This window comes from Solenopsis invicta, chromosome 16, assembly GCF_016802725.1.
Source record: "Solenopsis invicta isolate M01_SB chromosome 16, UNIL_Sinv_3.0, whole genome shotgun sequence".
Taxonomy (NCBI): Eukaryota; Metazoa; Arthropoda; class Insecta; order Hymenoptera; family Formicidae; genus Solenopsis; species Solenopsis invicta.
The window spans coordinates 2,264,222-2,279,625 of NC_052679.1; the positions used below are offsets into that span (position 1 = coordinate 2,264,222).

The 15,404-nt window shown below is 38.5% G+C and overlaps 2 protein-coding genes and 1 long non-coding RNA gene across 10 annotated transcripts in view; 2 read left to right on the top strand and 1 right to left on the bottom strand.

The window, feature by feature from the left end:
• LOC113003250 overlaps positions 1-10,616 on the top strand; it is a 52,250-nt gene extending 41,634 nt beyond the window's left edge. The window contains exons 5-6 of one of the 4 annotated variants that reach the window (XR_005576579.1): positions 9,377-9,485; positions 10,215-10,616. Coding sequence is in view for 1 of the 4 variants with exons in the window: in XM_026131955.2 (XP_025987740.1) it covers positions 9,462-9,485; positions 10,215-10,556 (366 nt within the window). In the remaining 3 variants the exon portion in view is untranslated. The remainder of the gene's footprint in view (positions 1-9,376; positions 9,486-10,214) is intronic. The other 3 variants (XR_005576580.1, XR_005576578.1, XM_026131955.2) reach the window with 3 other exon arrangements.
• LOC105204055 (MAP/microtubule affinity-regulating kinase 3) overlaps positions 1-15,404 on the bottom strand; it is a 282,108-nt gene that overhangs the window by 41,312 nt on the left and 225,392 nt on the right. For 4 of the 5 annotated variants that reach the window (XM_039458941.1, XM_039458940.1, XM_039458939.1 and 1 more), the window contains one exon: positions 6,958-7,086. In XM_039458941.1, coding sequence (XP_039314875.1) covers positions 6,958-7,038 — 81 coding nt within the window. In that variant the 5' untranslated portion in view covers positions 7,039-7,086. Of the gene's footprint in view, positions 1-6,957; positions 7,087-11,971; positions 12,063-15,404 lie in introns of those variants that run through there. The other variant, XM_039458942.1, reaches the window with a different exon arrangement.
• LOC120359801 overlaps positions 12,641-15,404 on the top strand; it is a 90,528-nt gene continuing 87,764 nt past the window's right edge. Inside the window, exons 1-2 of the long non-coding RNA XR_005576581.1 lie at positions 12,641-14,546; positions 14,854-14,891. This is a non-coding gene — a long non-coding RNA (uncharacterized LOC120359801). The remainder of the gene's footprint in view (positions 14,547-14,853; positions 14,892-15,404) is intronic.

Here is a 15,404-nt window from a genome sequence, read left to right on the forward strand (position 1 = left end):
CGTGGGAATTCCGTGTGATCTTTGGGCTTTTCTCAAGAGCCTCGCGATGCCGTCTTTGATACGAGTTCTAAAGTCTGTACAATCTCGACGTATTCGAATTTAATACTATAGATATAAAAGATACAAGGGATGGACAAAACAAACGTAAACACTTAGAAATATATATTTTTTTTTTCATTAACAAAAGATTTAATCTAATTTGGTTTTAATACAGATTTTATTCTCGAATAATCATACAATGCTTTAACAATTGCCAATTGAATGTTGTTTTATTCTTAAATCTTTAATTTTTTAATTGATTATATTTATAAATTTGTTGGAGAAAGGTGTGGTGGATAAGATATTGGAGAAAAAAATTTGCTTCTCTCACACTATTTTCTAAAATTGCCCTCTGTTCTTCAAAACTTCAACATTTTTCTCTACCAACATAATTTTAAAAATCATCGAGTCATTGTGAGCAGTTTTGAAGAGCGGAGTAAAAAACAAATATTTTCTTCCAATATTTTTTTAACACATGTTAACACATTTCCAATATCTTTTAAAAGGTATTCTGTTAAAAGAATGGTAATAATATTGGTAATAATATTGTACTTATAACTATTTAAACGTTGCATAACCATTTCTAAACCAAATAAATCTGTATTAAAGACAAACGATGGACCAATCTTTTATTAATAAAATGGTGTAGTTTCTCAAGTGTGCATTATTTTGTTTGTCTCCTGTATATTTTATGCCAGATACATTTTGTAGAAATTCAAGTTCGTTGAAATTACAACAAAAATATCAAAATTTCAGAGTAACAATTTGAAAAACTGGTCGACAATGAATTATATTTGTATTTAATTATACCATGTTTGCACGATCGTTGTTTTAGTCCTTTCATTTATGTAGGGCGCAATTGAGATTCACAATTATAAATTTATAACGCAAGAGCAAATTGCACTTAATGAAAAGAAGGTAGCTTATAGAGAATAATTCATGATAACACACTTTAAATTTATTAAATAACGTTGACGCACAACGTGTGCAATCTTCTCTCATCTTTTTGTTTTGCTTGCGACTCGACTCTGAGAAGCACGACCCATACATTTTAGTTGCCGTAAAAACGGAGCAACATGCGACCAGCTGGGGAGAATCTGGAATCGGTCGCGTAAAATTGATCACGTGCATTTAAAATGCACCGCGGAGGCGCATCGTAATTATCGAGAAAGCGTTTCCCGAATTTCGCGCGCACTCGCGGGACACGTGCGTGGGCCTCGTCGATTAAGCGATTACCTTAATGCAACGATATGCATGCGGCGACGTCGAGGGCGCGGCGCGTTCACGCGTAGCCGACGAGTTACGATCGGAGCGATTCGTCGCGCCCGACCAATGGGCGAGTCGGTGTTTCCCGGGCGCCAATGATTATTTAATTCTCCGGGGCTGGCCCGACTGCTTTAATTATGAATCGCGTGGATCACGAGAACCGAATAAATTTCGCACGTGCGTATTAGTGGTTAAATGTTCAGCATGAGATCGAACGGGGCGAGATTTTCAATTTGCCTTCTTGCTGACTATCGCGTTACTCCAAGGGCTACAGCACTCTCTTAAAGAGAGTACGATCAAAAAAATCATGTTTTAACCAGTTTGAAAATTATACAGCATATTATTTAAAGCGAAATTAATTGAACTTTCAAACTGATCGTACAGAAATTTATAAGAAAATAAAAGCTTAAATTAAAGTTTTATACAGGGCATTTAACAGTTTCATCGAACGACTGATACGTTGTTATTTAAAAAATACTTTGATATACATAATTACATACATAATTATATGAGTAGTTAGAATAAACCTTTTTGTATGCCTTTGCAAAAGCTTAACTTTATACTGAGAAAAATTCGAAATATTAGCAAATGAATGTGTAAACGTTTTCTCTTCGATATTTATTGGTTATAAAAATATTTGATTCTGATGGCGAGATAAATATTTCTATGAAACATATCTCACTTTTTTTTTTAATAATTGGTTTACTTGTTTGCAATAAAATTTTATTTCGCGTACTTGAATCAAGATTCATTTCGGTGAAATAAATAGGATAATCCACAAACAAATTTTTAAATAGCTTTTTTCAGTGCGTTCATCATGTAGATTTTTCATATACAAGTAAATAGCTGATGCTTATGAACTAAAGATGATTTATAATAAACTAACAAAAAATTTGGCAATGCCGTTTATAAATAATCTGAAAAATTGTTGCAAAAATATTGATTAAAAATTATAAATGTTTCATTAATTTAATTTTAAGTAGTCAAAAATACCAATAGTGATCTCATGGAATCCAAATACATGCTAACATTCAAAAGTTGTTATGTTCTCAATAATATAAATTACTTTCTGCTGAGATTGTAACGATTATTCGTTCTTCAACGCAAAATAAGATTTTAGTAAGTGCTACATTTATTGCTTGTTTTTTTGAATTGCTGTAATGTCAAAAAAGTCACCATGCAAATTTTACAAGATTTACAGGAAATTCTTGATAAAGAAGTTTGCCGAAATTCCAAAATATTTCCTGATATAAAATTATTGTAATCGTATTTGACGACTGAAGAACTCGTCAGAGCGGTTGATTGCGAAATAAATCTCCAAAATATCATTTCTCTTGATTTAAAGTTTTACTTCGCGCTGTTCCGTTCGGCGTGCTGAAGGCTGCCGAAGGGGAACTTAGCCAATAGAAACTACACGAGAATTCCTGGGAGTTCGGAGACCACTTGTGAAGTCAATTCACTAGAGATGCGCGCCGCTCTATCTCACTTGGCTAGAATCGCCGTTTCGTTTTGACGGGGACTCGTAGATACGGCGCTTGCCAACCGAATCAACCGGAGCTGGGAGGGGGGAGGGGGTGGGGTGAAACGTGAGATACCCGATTTCGATATATCATCGGGTACGAGTAAAATAGGAACGTAAATTCGGCATATGTAAACGAGGGGAGAGCACGGCACGGCGGAAAGGCCGGAGATGGGAAAAGAGTCGAACGTGGAAGTCATCTCTCCCCGGACAAAACAAGAAGCGTATGGCACGAGCATCGCTCTCGCGACTCGTGCCAAAAAGGTGTGCATCAGTTATAAGATCCCTGTTCCCGAGTAGAATTTAAAGCGGACTTTTCCTTAGCGCGAATTTAACATTCGCGCATCCTTCGCTTCTGAGATCCGAGAAAATCTCTGGACCGTTTCCATCGCTTTAATCGTCGTTTTTCCCCGAAAGTTGTCTGCGAAGTGAGCGCGGACCGTCGTCGTATTCCGCAACTCAGACTTTTCCACGTAACGCATTGTGATATATTTTCCTGATATATTTTCGTGAATCTTGCACTCGGACAGGCTGTTTTATTTGCGACAAGGCGAAAACAAGCTTACTGAAATTGCTCCTGACGAATCTCCACGGTATTATCTAAGATGACATCATAGTCTCCTACAACGAGGGAGTTCCAACTTGTTGTAATAACCCGCTGCAAATGCGGTTGTCGACGCGTTCATTTTTATAGCGATTTCGTCCCCCTCGAACGAAGGGAACGTCGGCAGCGTCGGACGCCAGTAACGGGCAAGTCCTACGCGATTCGTTGGCTCGTAACATCGGTACTGACATAAAATCGCGCGAGCGGCGCGTTTACGGCCGCCGTAGGCTGACAATAATGACCTTAATTGGCGCTTAAAGCGGCTTTCCTTCAACATCCCGAGCACGAGTAACGCGTTGACCGCCTGGACATGCATCTTCGTAAAAATCGACAGGCACGCGTGCGCGCTTTCTTATTACGATAGTGATTCCGACTGACCGTCCCGCTAATTTACGAATAATACTTCGAATAAAAGTACTCTCTTTTTGTCTCGATTGTTATAATATAACCAATAACGCAATCAGACACGCGTAATTTTAATTGGGTTGAATGTTCAAGTGAAATAAAATATTTATGCGAATTTTGAATCTTTTTAAGCAAAGAATTGAAAATGTTAATGATATGATGGAACGCGCAATTAATAGCGGCGTAAATTAAATAAGTAAACTCTGTTTTTCTACAAAACTTTATGAGCAATAACCTTAAATTGCTGTGCATATGTGACGGATAATAAAATAAACTATGTCGTGACTAGGTAGGAAAATATCGATAACCCGTAAATGCCACGGTTTTGCCTAAAATGTTGGGTATTGGGAGGTACGCGTTTACACTGGCGCTGCAATAACCGCAACTTTACGACACAAAAATGGTCACCGATACATTGTCCTCGCGGAGTATGAAATTTTGTTGCGCTGCAATGTTACGTTCCATCGTGAATTTACGACAAACTGGCATTTTTGTTTTTTTATTACCGCACTTCACGTATATCACATATTTGAAAGTATATTTCTTACGTTTCAATATATTTCCGCGCACACAATACTTTTCCAAATCAATACGTATAAAATGAATAATCTTAATAGCGTTAAACGCATAAATTTACGAATTCTTATATTAACCGATAATTCATATTCTCTTAGAATAAATTATTCGTAAGAGAAGAGAGACCAGAGACGGCGCGTTTGACTATCAGCGACGTCAAAATATTCTATCAATAATTAATAGAAGGAAAAGTGGCTATTTGCATATTCAATGAATCCTGGCAGTATCGTCGATCGCGTGCTGTCGTCGCTTGAAAACGGGCCGCTGTCACGTCACCGGCAGGCGACCCTAAGAAAAGTGACTTGCCGGGAAAACGACCATACTTTACGACCTGCATGCAGGCGCAGATGCTCCGAAGAATCGGCAGTCGAAATCGCGCGTGGATGCCGGCAAGACCCTAGGCAAGCCTCCCACCGTCGTAAAGATTACGACGTGAAAATGAGATATAAGGCGACGTCATATATAGCCAATTTGGCGACGGCGAGAGAGACGAGGCGGGGTCTTGTCTCTCGATATTATCATATTTGCCGTCAGGTGCGAGTATTCTCATCGCCGATAGCTCTTCCCCCTCGATGGGATAGCTTAAATAAAACAAGACGCACTCCTCTCTCTTTCTATTCGCGCGTTTTATAAACGCGCGCGGGAAGTAATACCATCTGCAGACTATAAAATCATTTCCGTCGGGAGAGAGAAGAATCGAATGGTGCAATCGCGAAACTCGTTTGTCCATTTATGAAAGCTCGCGGGAACGATCGTGTTCCTCTGGCGGATATATTTGCACGCGCCGAAGTATGTATTCGAATATGTTTCCTACACGTTATCTCGCGCATAGCGAGAGGCGCGCAACTAAAAACTATTCCATTCCCAGAGGAGGATGGTTGTTGTACATACAGACGCGAACAAGGCCACTCCACTGTAATTGGGATAAATTGGCTTGATACAACTCCGAGCGACCGGATTAATTCGTTTGGATTGACTTGAAATAATTTGGAGCAATTTTGTAGAGGTAAGAATTGAAAGAGGGACGCCGATTTTACAAATGAGCTCGTAACGACTCGTAAATTACAATTTTCCAGTCGCGTCGCCGTCGAAAGGAAGACGCGATGTGCACCGGCTGCCACATGCGGAGAATCATTCTATGGCGACGTTATCCGGCTTAAAAAATTTTACACGTCTCTCCAGTCGGACATCGAGTAAGGCCACCCCGGGCCAGGCCCGTCCGTTCATCTCGCGCTGGAATATTTCGCAGAGCTCCGAAATTCTCGCATCTCGCGCGCGCACGCGATGGGGGGGGGGGGACGGGAAAGGGCTATCGCAACGGCGTGTGCGTTCCCGTCATATTTTCCTACGTACTTTATCTTTCTCGGCGCGTACACACACCCTCGTCCTCGTAACTCGATCGTGACGAGCGAGCGCGCGGACTAACAAAATTTTCAGAGTAAACGAGGTGCGCGATGCTGCGCCGCCGGGGAGCCTCTGATATCGACGTCCCACACATGAATTCAATTACGTCGTACAAGCATACGAGAGTCCTCTCCCCGGGCTTTTTTTTCCTCTCGCCCGTATATACCTCCGTGCGTAAGTATGGGTGCGTACGTACGCGCGTGCACGTGCGCCCGCGAGTCCGCGTGGTTGGGTCAACGCTCGCGTCCGTAGCAGCCGGGTCACGTACGATGCAACGCATTAATGTGGTACCGGTCCGGGCTTCCTCCGTATCGGCGCAGAAAGGATCGCAACTCAAAATAATAATTTCCGAGTTTGCACTCGCGGATTGAAATCAATTTAATTTTGGCGAAATCATTTCCCCACGCTGGCAGACGGTGCAGCGCGGTGAAAACACGCATTCATTTCGCGATGGACAAATATGGATTATGATGCGTTTACGGTGCAAAATTCTGAATTTGTCAAAAGTCTATCTAAGGTTGATTTCAGCCTGTGTTGATTTCAGTCTACGTCACTAACAAATTGACAGACTTGAAAATCGAGATTGTAAGAAATGATTATTTTTTGGACCCCAAATTTCTCGCCAGACAAAATGATTAAAGGGTGAAAAGCTTTTCTACTTTGATACGCAATTTTGACTGCTTCATACATTCAGCTAAATGGTGTGTTTAATTATATCCAGAAAGATGAATTATTTCTCGCTTTCTCTCTCTCTCTTTCGGATGACGTTAAATTTCGGTCCCTAGCATCGTCGAAATTTCAAGACGTTCGCGATTTGTCACGGCGCTCTGACGAATGTCATGTACCGGCTGAGAATGGCGTGACCGAGAGTAGAATAGCGTAGAATCTACGAGGGATAGTGCCTGTCACTAGCGGAGGGATGACGCGAGACGGAATGGCATAGTTTCCTTTTGACGGATAATGAATAGATCGTTATACAAGTGCACAATGGACACGGCTGAATCCTGTTGATCGACCGTGGTGAAGCGTCTTTGTTATTAAGAACTCGATTAAACTTTCGACGCGGTCAATTAGAGTAAAGAGATTCGATTAATCGTCGAAATTCTCTAAACTGATTGCAACCCTAAAGCGTTTCTCCACTCACCCAGATAGTTTCGTAGAGCCTCACGATGCTCGGATGCTGCAGCATTGACAGGACCTTCGCCTCCCTCGTCAGGTTCTTCATCACGTAGTCCTTCTTGCCTTGCTCGACGTCTATTATCTTAATCGCTACCTGAAACAAGAAGCACGAAGGGATTCACATAATTAATTGAGTGCGTAGTCAAACTGAGTTATTGTTATACATATAAGAAAATATATCAAATAGTTCTTTTTTACACTATTTTAATTTCTCTATAACAGTTTATTACTATCGAGACTTTTTTTTACTTAAAATTCGACTTTAAGAAATAAATTGAGTAAATAATGAATAAATAATATTCTTTATTGCAATGTAAAAAAAACTGAGACAGAAGAGATTATTACAAAAATAGCTACGCTAAAGAGATTAAGAAGAGGGCATGCAATTGGTAAGGCAACAGCAACTTGCTGCTACTACGCCTACCAGTAAACTAAAATTAATCATGCAAATCGGTAAATAACACATAAGATTCCGAATAAAACAAAAATAAAATGATTAAAATAGAAATACAAATAAAATATAAATACGCCGGCACTTATAAACTCACTTTTGCACATCAAACTGTGCTTTGAATTATGCTGTTTTGTTTATTATCGACAATATTTTTACATTGCGCCTACCTGCACGCCTACCTGACGCATAAAGCTATTATAATTCTCCAGTAAATTAAAACGTTACTGAAAGGTGAACAAATAACAATGTGTAGATGGTATGTGTGGAAGGTTGAAAAAAACATTCCGCATCAATACGGTGCACCTCCGGTTGAATAAACGCTTTATTCGCGCGTGCACGCACGCGGCTCTCCTCTCGCTAGAGGATATTTCTTCCCGAGCGAGAAAAAAAACGCGCGAGTTTATCCTCGGGGCTTTTAGGGATCAATCGCCCCGCATTCTCTCCTCGAATTGCTAGCACGTCAAACACCTTCCATATGCCTGCTTGAGGAGCAACGAGCCGCTTTTCCAGCGCGGAGGGTGAAGATGGCGAACGATCGAGAGCGAAAGCGAAAGAGGGACAGTTGGGAGAAGACGGAAAAAAAGAGACGCCTTGGGATTCGAATACGTTAAGACGGCCGCGCGAGCGAATGGGGCGCGCTTTCACGGTCCCCTGTCCCTTTGATGTGCCGTAAAGGCCCGAAGGCGGTAATTCGCACGAACCTAAGCGATTGAAACGGTGGATGGACTGTGCCGTATCCTTCGGCAACGAGGCTGTTACAACGCGGGAAACTAACGCCGAATTATATCAACTAAAGGGTACGCGAGAACTTGTACCGTCGCCGTAAATGTCTTACGTGCATTGTTTTCCCTTCGAAATTGGAGTGCAGGAAGCAGAACTATGACGAGGAAGACGCGCGGCGTGTCCTTGAATTTTCAAGAATGATACATAATTGGGTAAAGAATATATAGTTGCGTCGTTGCGAACTCGCTTCCGAAATAACAATGAAACAGAGCAGAAAGGGTCGCGACGCATCCGCTGCACTTAAACATCGTCGGCATTTTCGGTCTTCATTTAATAGTTCGACTTGTACCTCGGGGAAGAAACTGCTCGAGGAACTTCCCGCGAGTTTCCTTCGTTCTGAAGGAATCCCGAATCTTGCGTCCTCGAATTTCCAAGTTACCCGGCAGCAACGGATTGCATATCATTAGAGGCGGTGGCGCCGGCATCCTTTGATCTTCCTGCTCTTTCTGTATTAAGTGAGAAAGTGACACGAGCAGACGCGAAGCAAGGGGAGAACGGAAGAGAGAAGCAGAGGAAGAGAAGCGCCCCTGTTCCGGGATCGTCCGCAATGTAAGATAGAGAGAGAGAGAGAGCAAAGAAAGAGAGAGAGAGACAAAGGAAACAGATACTGTAAGGATACAGAGAGGAGAAGAGGGGTGGGGGAAAGGAAAGGGTCTTGCGTTAGGCTCAAGGTATGTCTGACAGCCTCCCCAAATGATTTGTGGCGCTCTTCGCCAGATACAAGATACTAATTCTTTGGGTGCTGTCAGTCGACCAGCTACCGCTCGCCACTGTCGACTCGCTCTCCTTCTCTTCCGCTCTCCTCTTTCCGCTGAGTTTCTCTGTTGGCTTATCTCTGTTTGCATTATGTTACAACTCAGTCAACTGACACGCCGCTCCTCGTCCCGTCGCTCCACATTACGATCGTCGCTTCTTCCTCTTTAAGCAGTAGTACGGTAGATCAATCTTGAGAGAGTTCAAGATAATGCGCGATAATGCGTCGGAATCGTACGCAAGAACGTTTTCTAGGTGGCTCGCAATCAGTACAGAAGAGCAGTCACAATTATTTGAATTTTATATATACTTAGTATTTCTGGAGGGGAGATCTCTCCCCCTTCATCCGTTTGATTCTCTTTCTTAGCTTATCTCTGTTTGCATTCTGTTACAGCTCGGTCAACTGATATTCCGACCCTCGCATCCCGTTTCTTCCCGTTTGAGCGTTGCAGAACATTGAATTGATCTTGAGAGTCGCGATGGTAAGCCAAAATACTATACAGGTAAGTCATTTCTCTATAAAATTTCTACGTAATACAAATGTTTGGGATCTCTCCCCGTATCTCTGTGAGCCTTTTCTTGGCTCTTATCTTTTACCTTTGTATTATGTTACAACTTAGTCAACTGACGCATCGCTTTTCATCTCATCGCTCTATGTTACCCATCATCGTTGCTTGCTGTAAACTTTCTAAACTGTCGCGGTAAGACGGATCGATTCGCGAAATTAAAAGCAAACTGATATCGATAGTGCGTACATTTTTAAAGCTCTCAGAAAATAAAGTACAAGTAAAGTTTGAAGGTTACGAAAGTTTATATCTCAATTACGCATTTTATCGACAATAGCAATAGGATTTCACGATTTAACGTAAAAAGATTTATGCGGAATAGCCGCTATTACTTCCCCTCTTTCTTTTTTTCTTCGTTTACAAGTTTCCACGTTATCACCGTAGCGCTTTTCGCATAAATTCTTCCGCGCGAACAGTTCAGATTTGTTACTGAATTGCAAGGAAGCCACATGGGATAATTCCCAAGCATATTCATCGCGATTTACATCGGTTAATGCGAAGTAGAATTTTCTTTGAAGCCAAGATAAAACGGGGTCGAGCGACGACGCGTCCGCGAAGAGACGCGAATAAAGTAGTTCTATTTGCGCGGGCGAGAGAGCCGGGAAAAAGCAGAGCCGCGAAGCCGTAATAATGTTTGCGAAAGCCACATTAAGGTATCCATTTTAGAGATCGCTTACTAACGAATGTTTCTGCGTGGGTCGAGATATACGAGCGAGCCGCCGTGCAGCTATACCCAGGGCTCGACATGTCAAGGTCTCTCCTGCGGGAAGGTATATCGCACCACCACCATTTAACGCGACGCACGCACATTCACGCATCTCCGATATCCTGTATCCCGGATCCGCGAAGCCAGGATGCGAGATTGTCGCTATAAGCCGCGCGTTATACCGTAAAGCTGCGCGTGATGCTCAATTTCGAGATTACAATCAGCTTTATACTTCTTTAATTTCGTATAAATCAGATGTTCTAAAAGGCAATGTGCATTTAAGAAAACAAATTAAGAAATAAAGGAACTTTCGTAATTTCTCAATGAAAAATAATTATATTTTATATCTATAAATATACATGTAATATAAATTATATTATATAATATATTTAATAAAATTAATATATAATTATATATTTAATTAATAGTATATATGATTATATAATTATCTATGTTATATATATGAAATATTTATAATTTTATATATGTATGTGTGTATAAAAATCAATATAGAACTCATACAGATAAATGAGTTATAGATACTATATATGAAACATCGTACAGAAACTCAAGTTATATTTTAAGAGTGTTCCGAGCGTCATAATAAAAATATACGCATCTGAACACTGTCAAAAGACATGTCTTGTCAGAAGTCGCATCTTGCGCCAAATTATGTGTAGCAACACGAAGTAGTAAAAATAGATACGTCTTGTAGTGGCTGCATACTGACTTTTAAGCGTTTTTTAGAACTCAATTAAAAATTGAAAATTCCAGAACACAGCAATTCAATAGTGATTTCCGAGTTCTATGAGGTCAAAATATATAATAAACTATTATTATATACTTCACACATTTAAGCTTGAACTATGCTTACAGACGTATCGATTTGTTATTGTCGTGTTATTTTCGGTGTAATATAATAGACGGCATTGACTTTCGCCGCTCAATTGATTTTCTCTTTTGGTATTCTGTATAGAAATACTATTACTTAATTATATATTTATAATAACTTATCATTGATTCCTAAACAGAATTTCTAAATTACTAAATTTAATGTTCTATTAAGAAATAAAGTTTATTTGTTTGATCGGAAAAGTATTTGTATAAATTTCATTTAGATATAGTAGACAAAACAATAAAATTCGAAATTTCGAGTATCGACGCAATGCACTTTTTCAGATAGGGCATATGTAACAATGATTTTTTTCAAACTTTTTTTTACCCGAGAGAAGTAAAATTGTGTGATCCAATTAAAAGAGAAATAAAATTAAATTATCACGTTTTCCGCGCTTTAATTTTATTTTCTTGATTTATTAATATCCCGCAGTTTCATTCTTCTTCTCTCTCGGGAGGTAAAAATTTAAAAGAAGTAATAATAATTTAAATTGAACAATTTTGCGATCACGTAACTATGGAATTTTATTTTCCAAACAGAAACTACATTTGATTATTTAACCGTAAATAAACAGCCGTCAAATTTTCATTAAAAGAATTAAATATGTCTGTAACACCGTTAAAGTTTCACTACATACACGCAGCAATTCAATCGCAATATATTCTCGTATTTCAATTTACAAGCAAAATTTTTATTGTACACCCGAAACGCTCTCGATCGAGATTACAATGTTATATTAAATAGAATTATTTAGATATCTTCGACAATGTCGTTAACAAATATCAAGCGCGAAACGATAATGTAACCGAGATATAATCTTACCTCGTGCGTCGAAAGTAATCTGAAAAATACACGGAGTCACACACACACGCGGAGAATATTCGACGCGTACATTTATTCGAAGACGTTTTGTAGTGTAATGTATGTGTCATGCGGTGCTTCGATGCTCGGCGCTCGGCGCCCGACTCATTGTTTACATACGGCGTACGGTACGTACCGTTGTGTACGCACGCGGTCACCTCATTTCCATTCGCGCGGCGAAGCTCCAGCCGGCAGGCAGCAGCGCGTGCCGCTCCTCATGGAATCTGTGAAATTACCACGACGTTCTGTATGAAAAAAAATACGTAGAGTTCCAGTGGCATTTAATTCCGGAGTTCCTTATGAAAATAACGAAGAGTTCTACCATAAAAAAAAAGTGCTAGCCTCGCGAATCTGGCACAATATCTCATCCTTTAAAGTACGAGAAAACAAATATTAGTACATTTGACAAGAGTTCCAGTTAGTACTATCAAAGTCCTACCGATGACTGCAATTTCAAAAATAATTCACATGATTAACATTTTTTGTACTAAAATATTTAACATACCACGACACTTGAACAAAAAAATCGTGCTGTTTATTTATCGCAGTTCCAGCTACAATTTGCGCCAGTTCTGACAGAGTTCTATGCTACACAAATCTTTTTAAAAATAGTTCTGGTGATTGCAATTTTAAAAATACTTTTTTAAATATATGAATCACCATATTTAGACTGTGATAAATAGATAGCACGACAATTTGGTACCAAGTGTACCACTGGGAAAGTAAGAATACACTAGACTACAAGACTACAAGACTTCAAAACTCCTGGCTTCAAGACTTTTAGCTTCAAGACTTTTGGCTTCAAGACGTTTAAGTTCAAGACTTCATCGGACTTCACCAGATTACACGGACTGTCATGGACATCATCGAATCGTATACACCAAACTTCAAGACTTCTGGCTTCAAGATTTCCGGTTTCAGAACTTCCGGCTTCAGGACTTCCGGCTTCAGAACTTCCAGCTTCAGGGCTTTCGCAATCAACGAACTCTTGTCAAATATAATAATATTTATTATTTTCTTTTACTTTAGAAAAGAAGGTGTCGTGCTAGATTCACGAAATTAGCACATTTTTATTTCTGTTTTTTTTTGAGGGGGTAAAAACTGCAGAACTCTTTGTTATTATTCAGAATTATAAAAAGTGCCATTGGAACTCTATGTATTATTTTCATATTAACAGAATGTCGTGCCAACTTCATAGAGCCCTCTTCGCGTCGTTTCATTATCGTCCTTTTAAACGCGATTATTTCCTACGTTGAGTACAATCAACGATTATAAACTTGCACAATGTATTCTCCTGATTAACGACTTACAATGAGGCATTGTAGAAGTAAATGATAAATTTGTTCGAGCAAGTCACTTGATTTTATCTGACTGAAGTAAGAAATCGTAAAAGATAGCGCAAATTATATCACTGTTTTGTGTTTACGGCAATAATTATATTATTAATGATCGTGGATTAATTACATTACTCGCGAATCTCGACGCTCGGCGGACAGCGTGCTGCAGCGTGATAAAAGGCGAGTTTTTTTTTAACTCATCGAGATTGGTCATATTCGCAAATATAACTTTTACAGAATAAAGTTGTACTTGCATATAATGCGATTGATTAATCTATGAGTTAGAAAACTCGCCCAAGGCCATCTTGTTTACATTCGCGTAATGAGGCTCGACATGAGGCAGACACTGCTCTGCATTGAATTATTCGAAAATGAAAATTCGTATCTTCCTCAAACATTTCGTCAATCATTTATCAATAATGCGTGTTATTAAAAAATTACAGTGCTCCTGTAATATTGAAATTGATTATATACTTTTGTACAGTTTATGAATTTTTTAATTCTCCATCAATTAGAATTTTATTAAATACTTATCAAATACTTATTACATAATTATCGTACGTATCATGATAATGTTGTTAACGTTACTTTCCAATTCTTGATCAATAACGGAATGTCAATTATATAACGGATTATATAACGGATTAAATCGAAACCGGATTTGATCGCGCCGCGTTTAAAGATTTTGTAATTATCGATGACTATTAAAGTCGTATTAATATTTCGTTAACCGTGCAATATAACTTTAACGTTCGGTTAAAATGCGCACTTCGTAAGAATCGTTTGATCAAATGAATATTATGCAAGCAATCGATGAAGGGAAGACCATACTTTCGTTGTATTTTGTGAATATTTGCTTATAACTAGTTATTTGTTATTAATAATATGAAAAGAGAAAGCAATGGATACAGCAGCAGATATCGAGTGACATCAATCACGTGATTTTTCTCTTTGCGGCTAAGGATCATCAATTACATCCATTCGCAAACAAATCGTAATCTTGAAAGTTTGTATTTATTCTTACGCAGAACGCGTACCGTGTGCGGTTAATGTCGGTAGTGCCGTATGTATAAAGTGTCGCGTACGCAATCGTAATATTCTGACAAGTGCGCGAGTGAGTGTGTCCAACGAGAGAATATGAGACGTGGAGAAGGAGGAAGTCTAGGAGGCATCAATCGAGCGTTGGCAGCAATTAGGAGGTAAATATAACGTTACTTATATTAATTATTTGTCACTTGTGATATTAATCGTTTACGCTCTCATTCACTTCGTTGGCTCGTATGATTTAAAGGTAAAAATTAAAGAGAAAGACTTTTATTAATGGAATTTTAGAAAAGTTTATTTTATAAAGCAGCCATTTTTTAAATTAAATTTATTAGACTTATTTATATTGTTTTATTAAATATATAAGACTAATAAAAAATTCAAGAAGCGTAATCGTGATTTTTTTTAAACATTAGTTATTTCAAACGCGGTTATAACTTGGATATTTTTTGTGTGTTACAGTTCAATATGCAGTTTGCAACGTAATTTACTTCGCTATGGTGAGTTAAATTATATTTTATTTTAATCTAAGATAATGGATTTATGGAAACTGCATTAAAGAGAAATTATACATATTATGTAAAATTAATACAAAGAAATGTAACATATTATAAATCCGTTGTCTTAAAATGAATGGGCTATTATAAATAGACTAAAATCAATATTTAATTCTGATCCGATTATTATTCTTTCATGTATGTGAGAATGCAATGCATATTTACGTAAAATTAAAAAATAAAATGTATTATATCAACTACATCTTAATATCTACACAACTATATTAAGTAAGATACATCGATTGCGAGACATATTTACTACTTGCAAGATATATTATTCATTTGAAATTAGAGAATAATTAGAATAAGCATAAGTCGTGATGAAAATATTTTGAAATAAAATAAGCTCGGTAAAAAGTGATTTCTGCAAAACAAAAATTGTTTCCTCTCTATTAACTATAAATATTGTTTTTTTATTTGTATTTTTACTAAGCATTCTATAAACAAATAAAATTT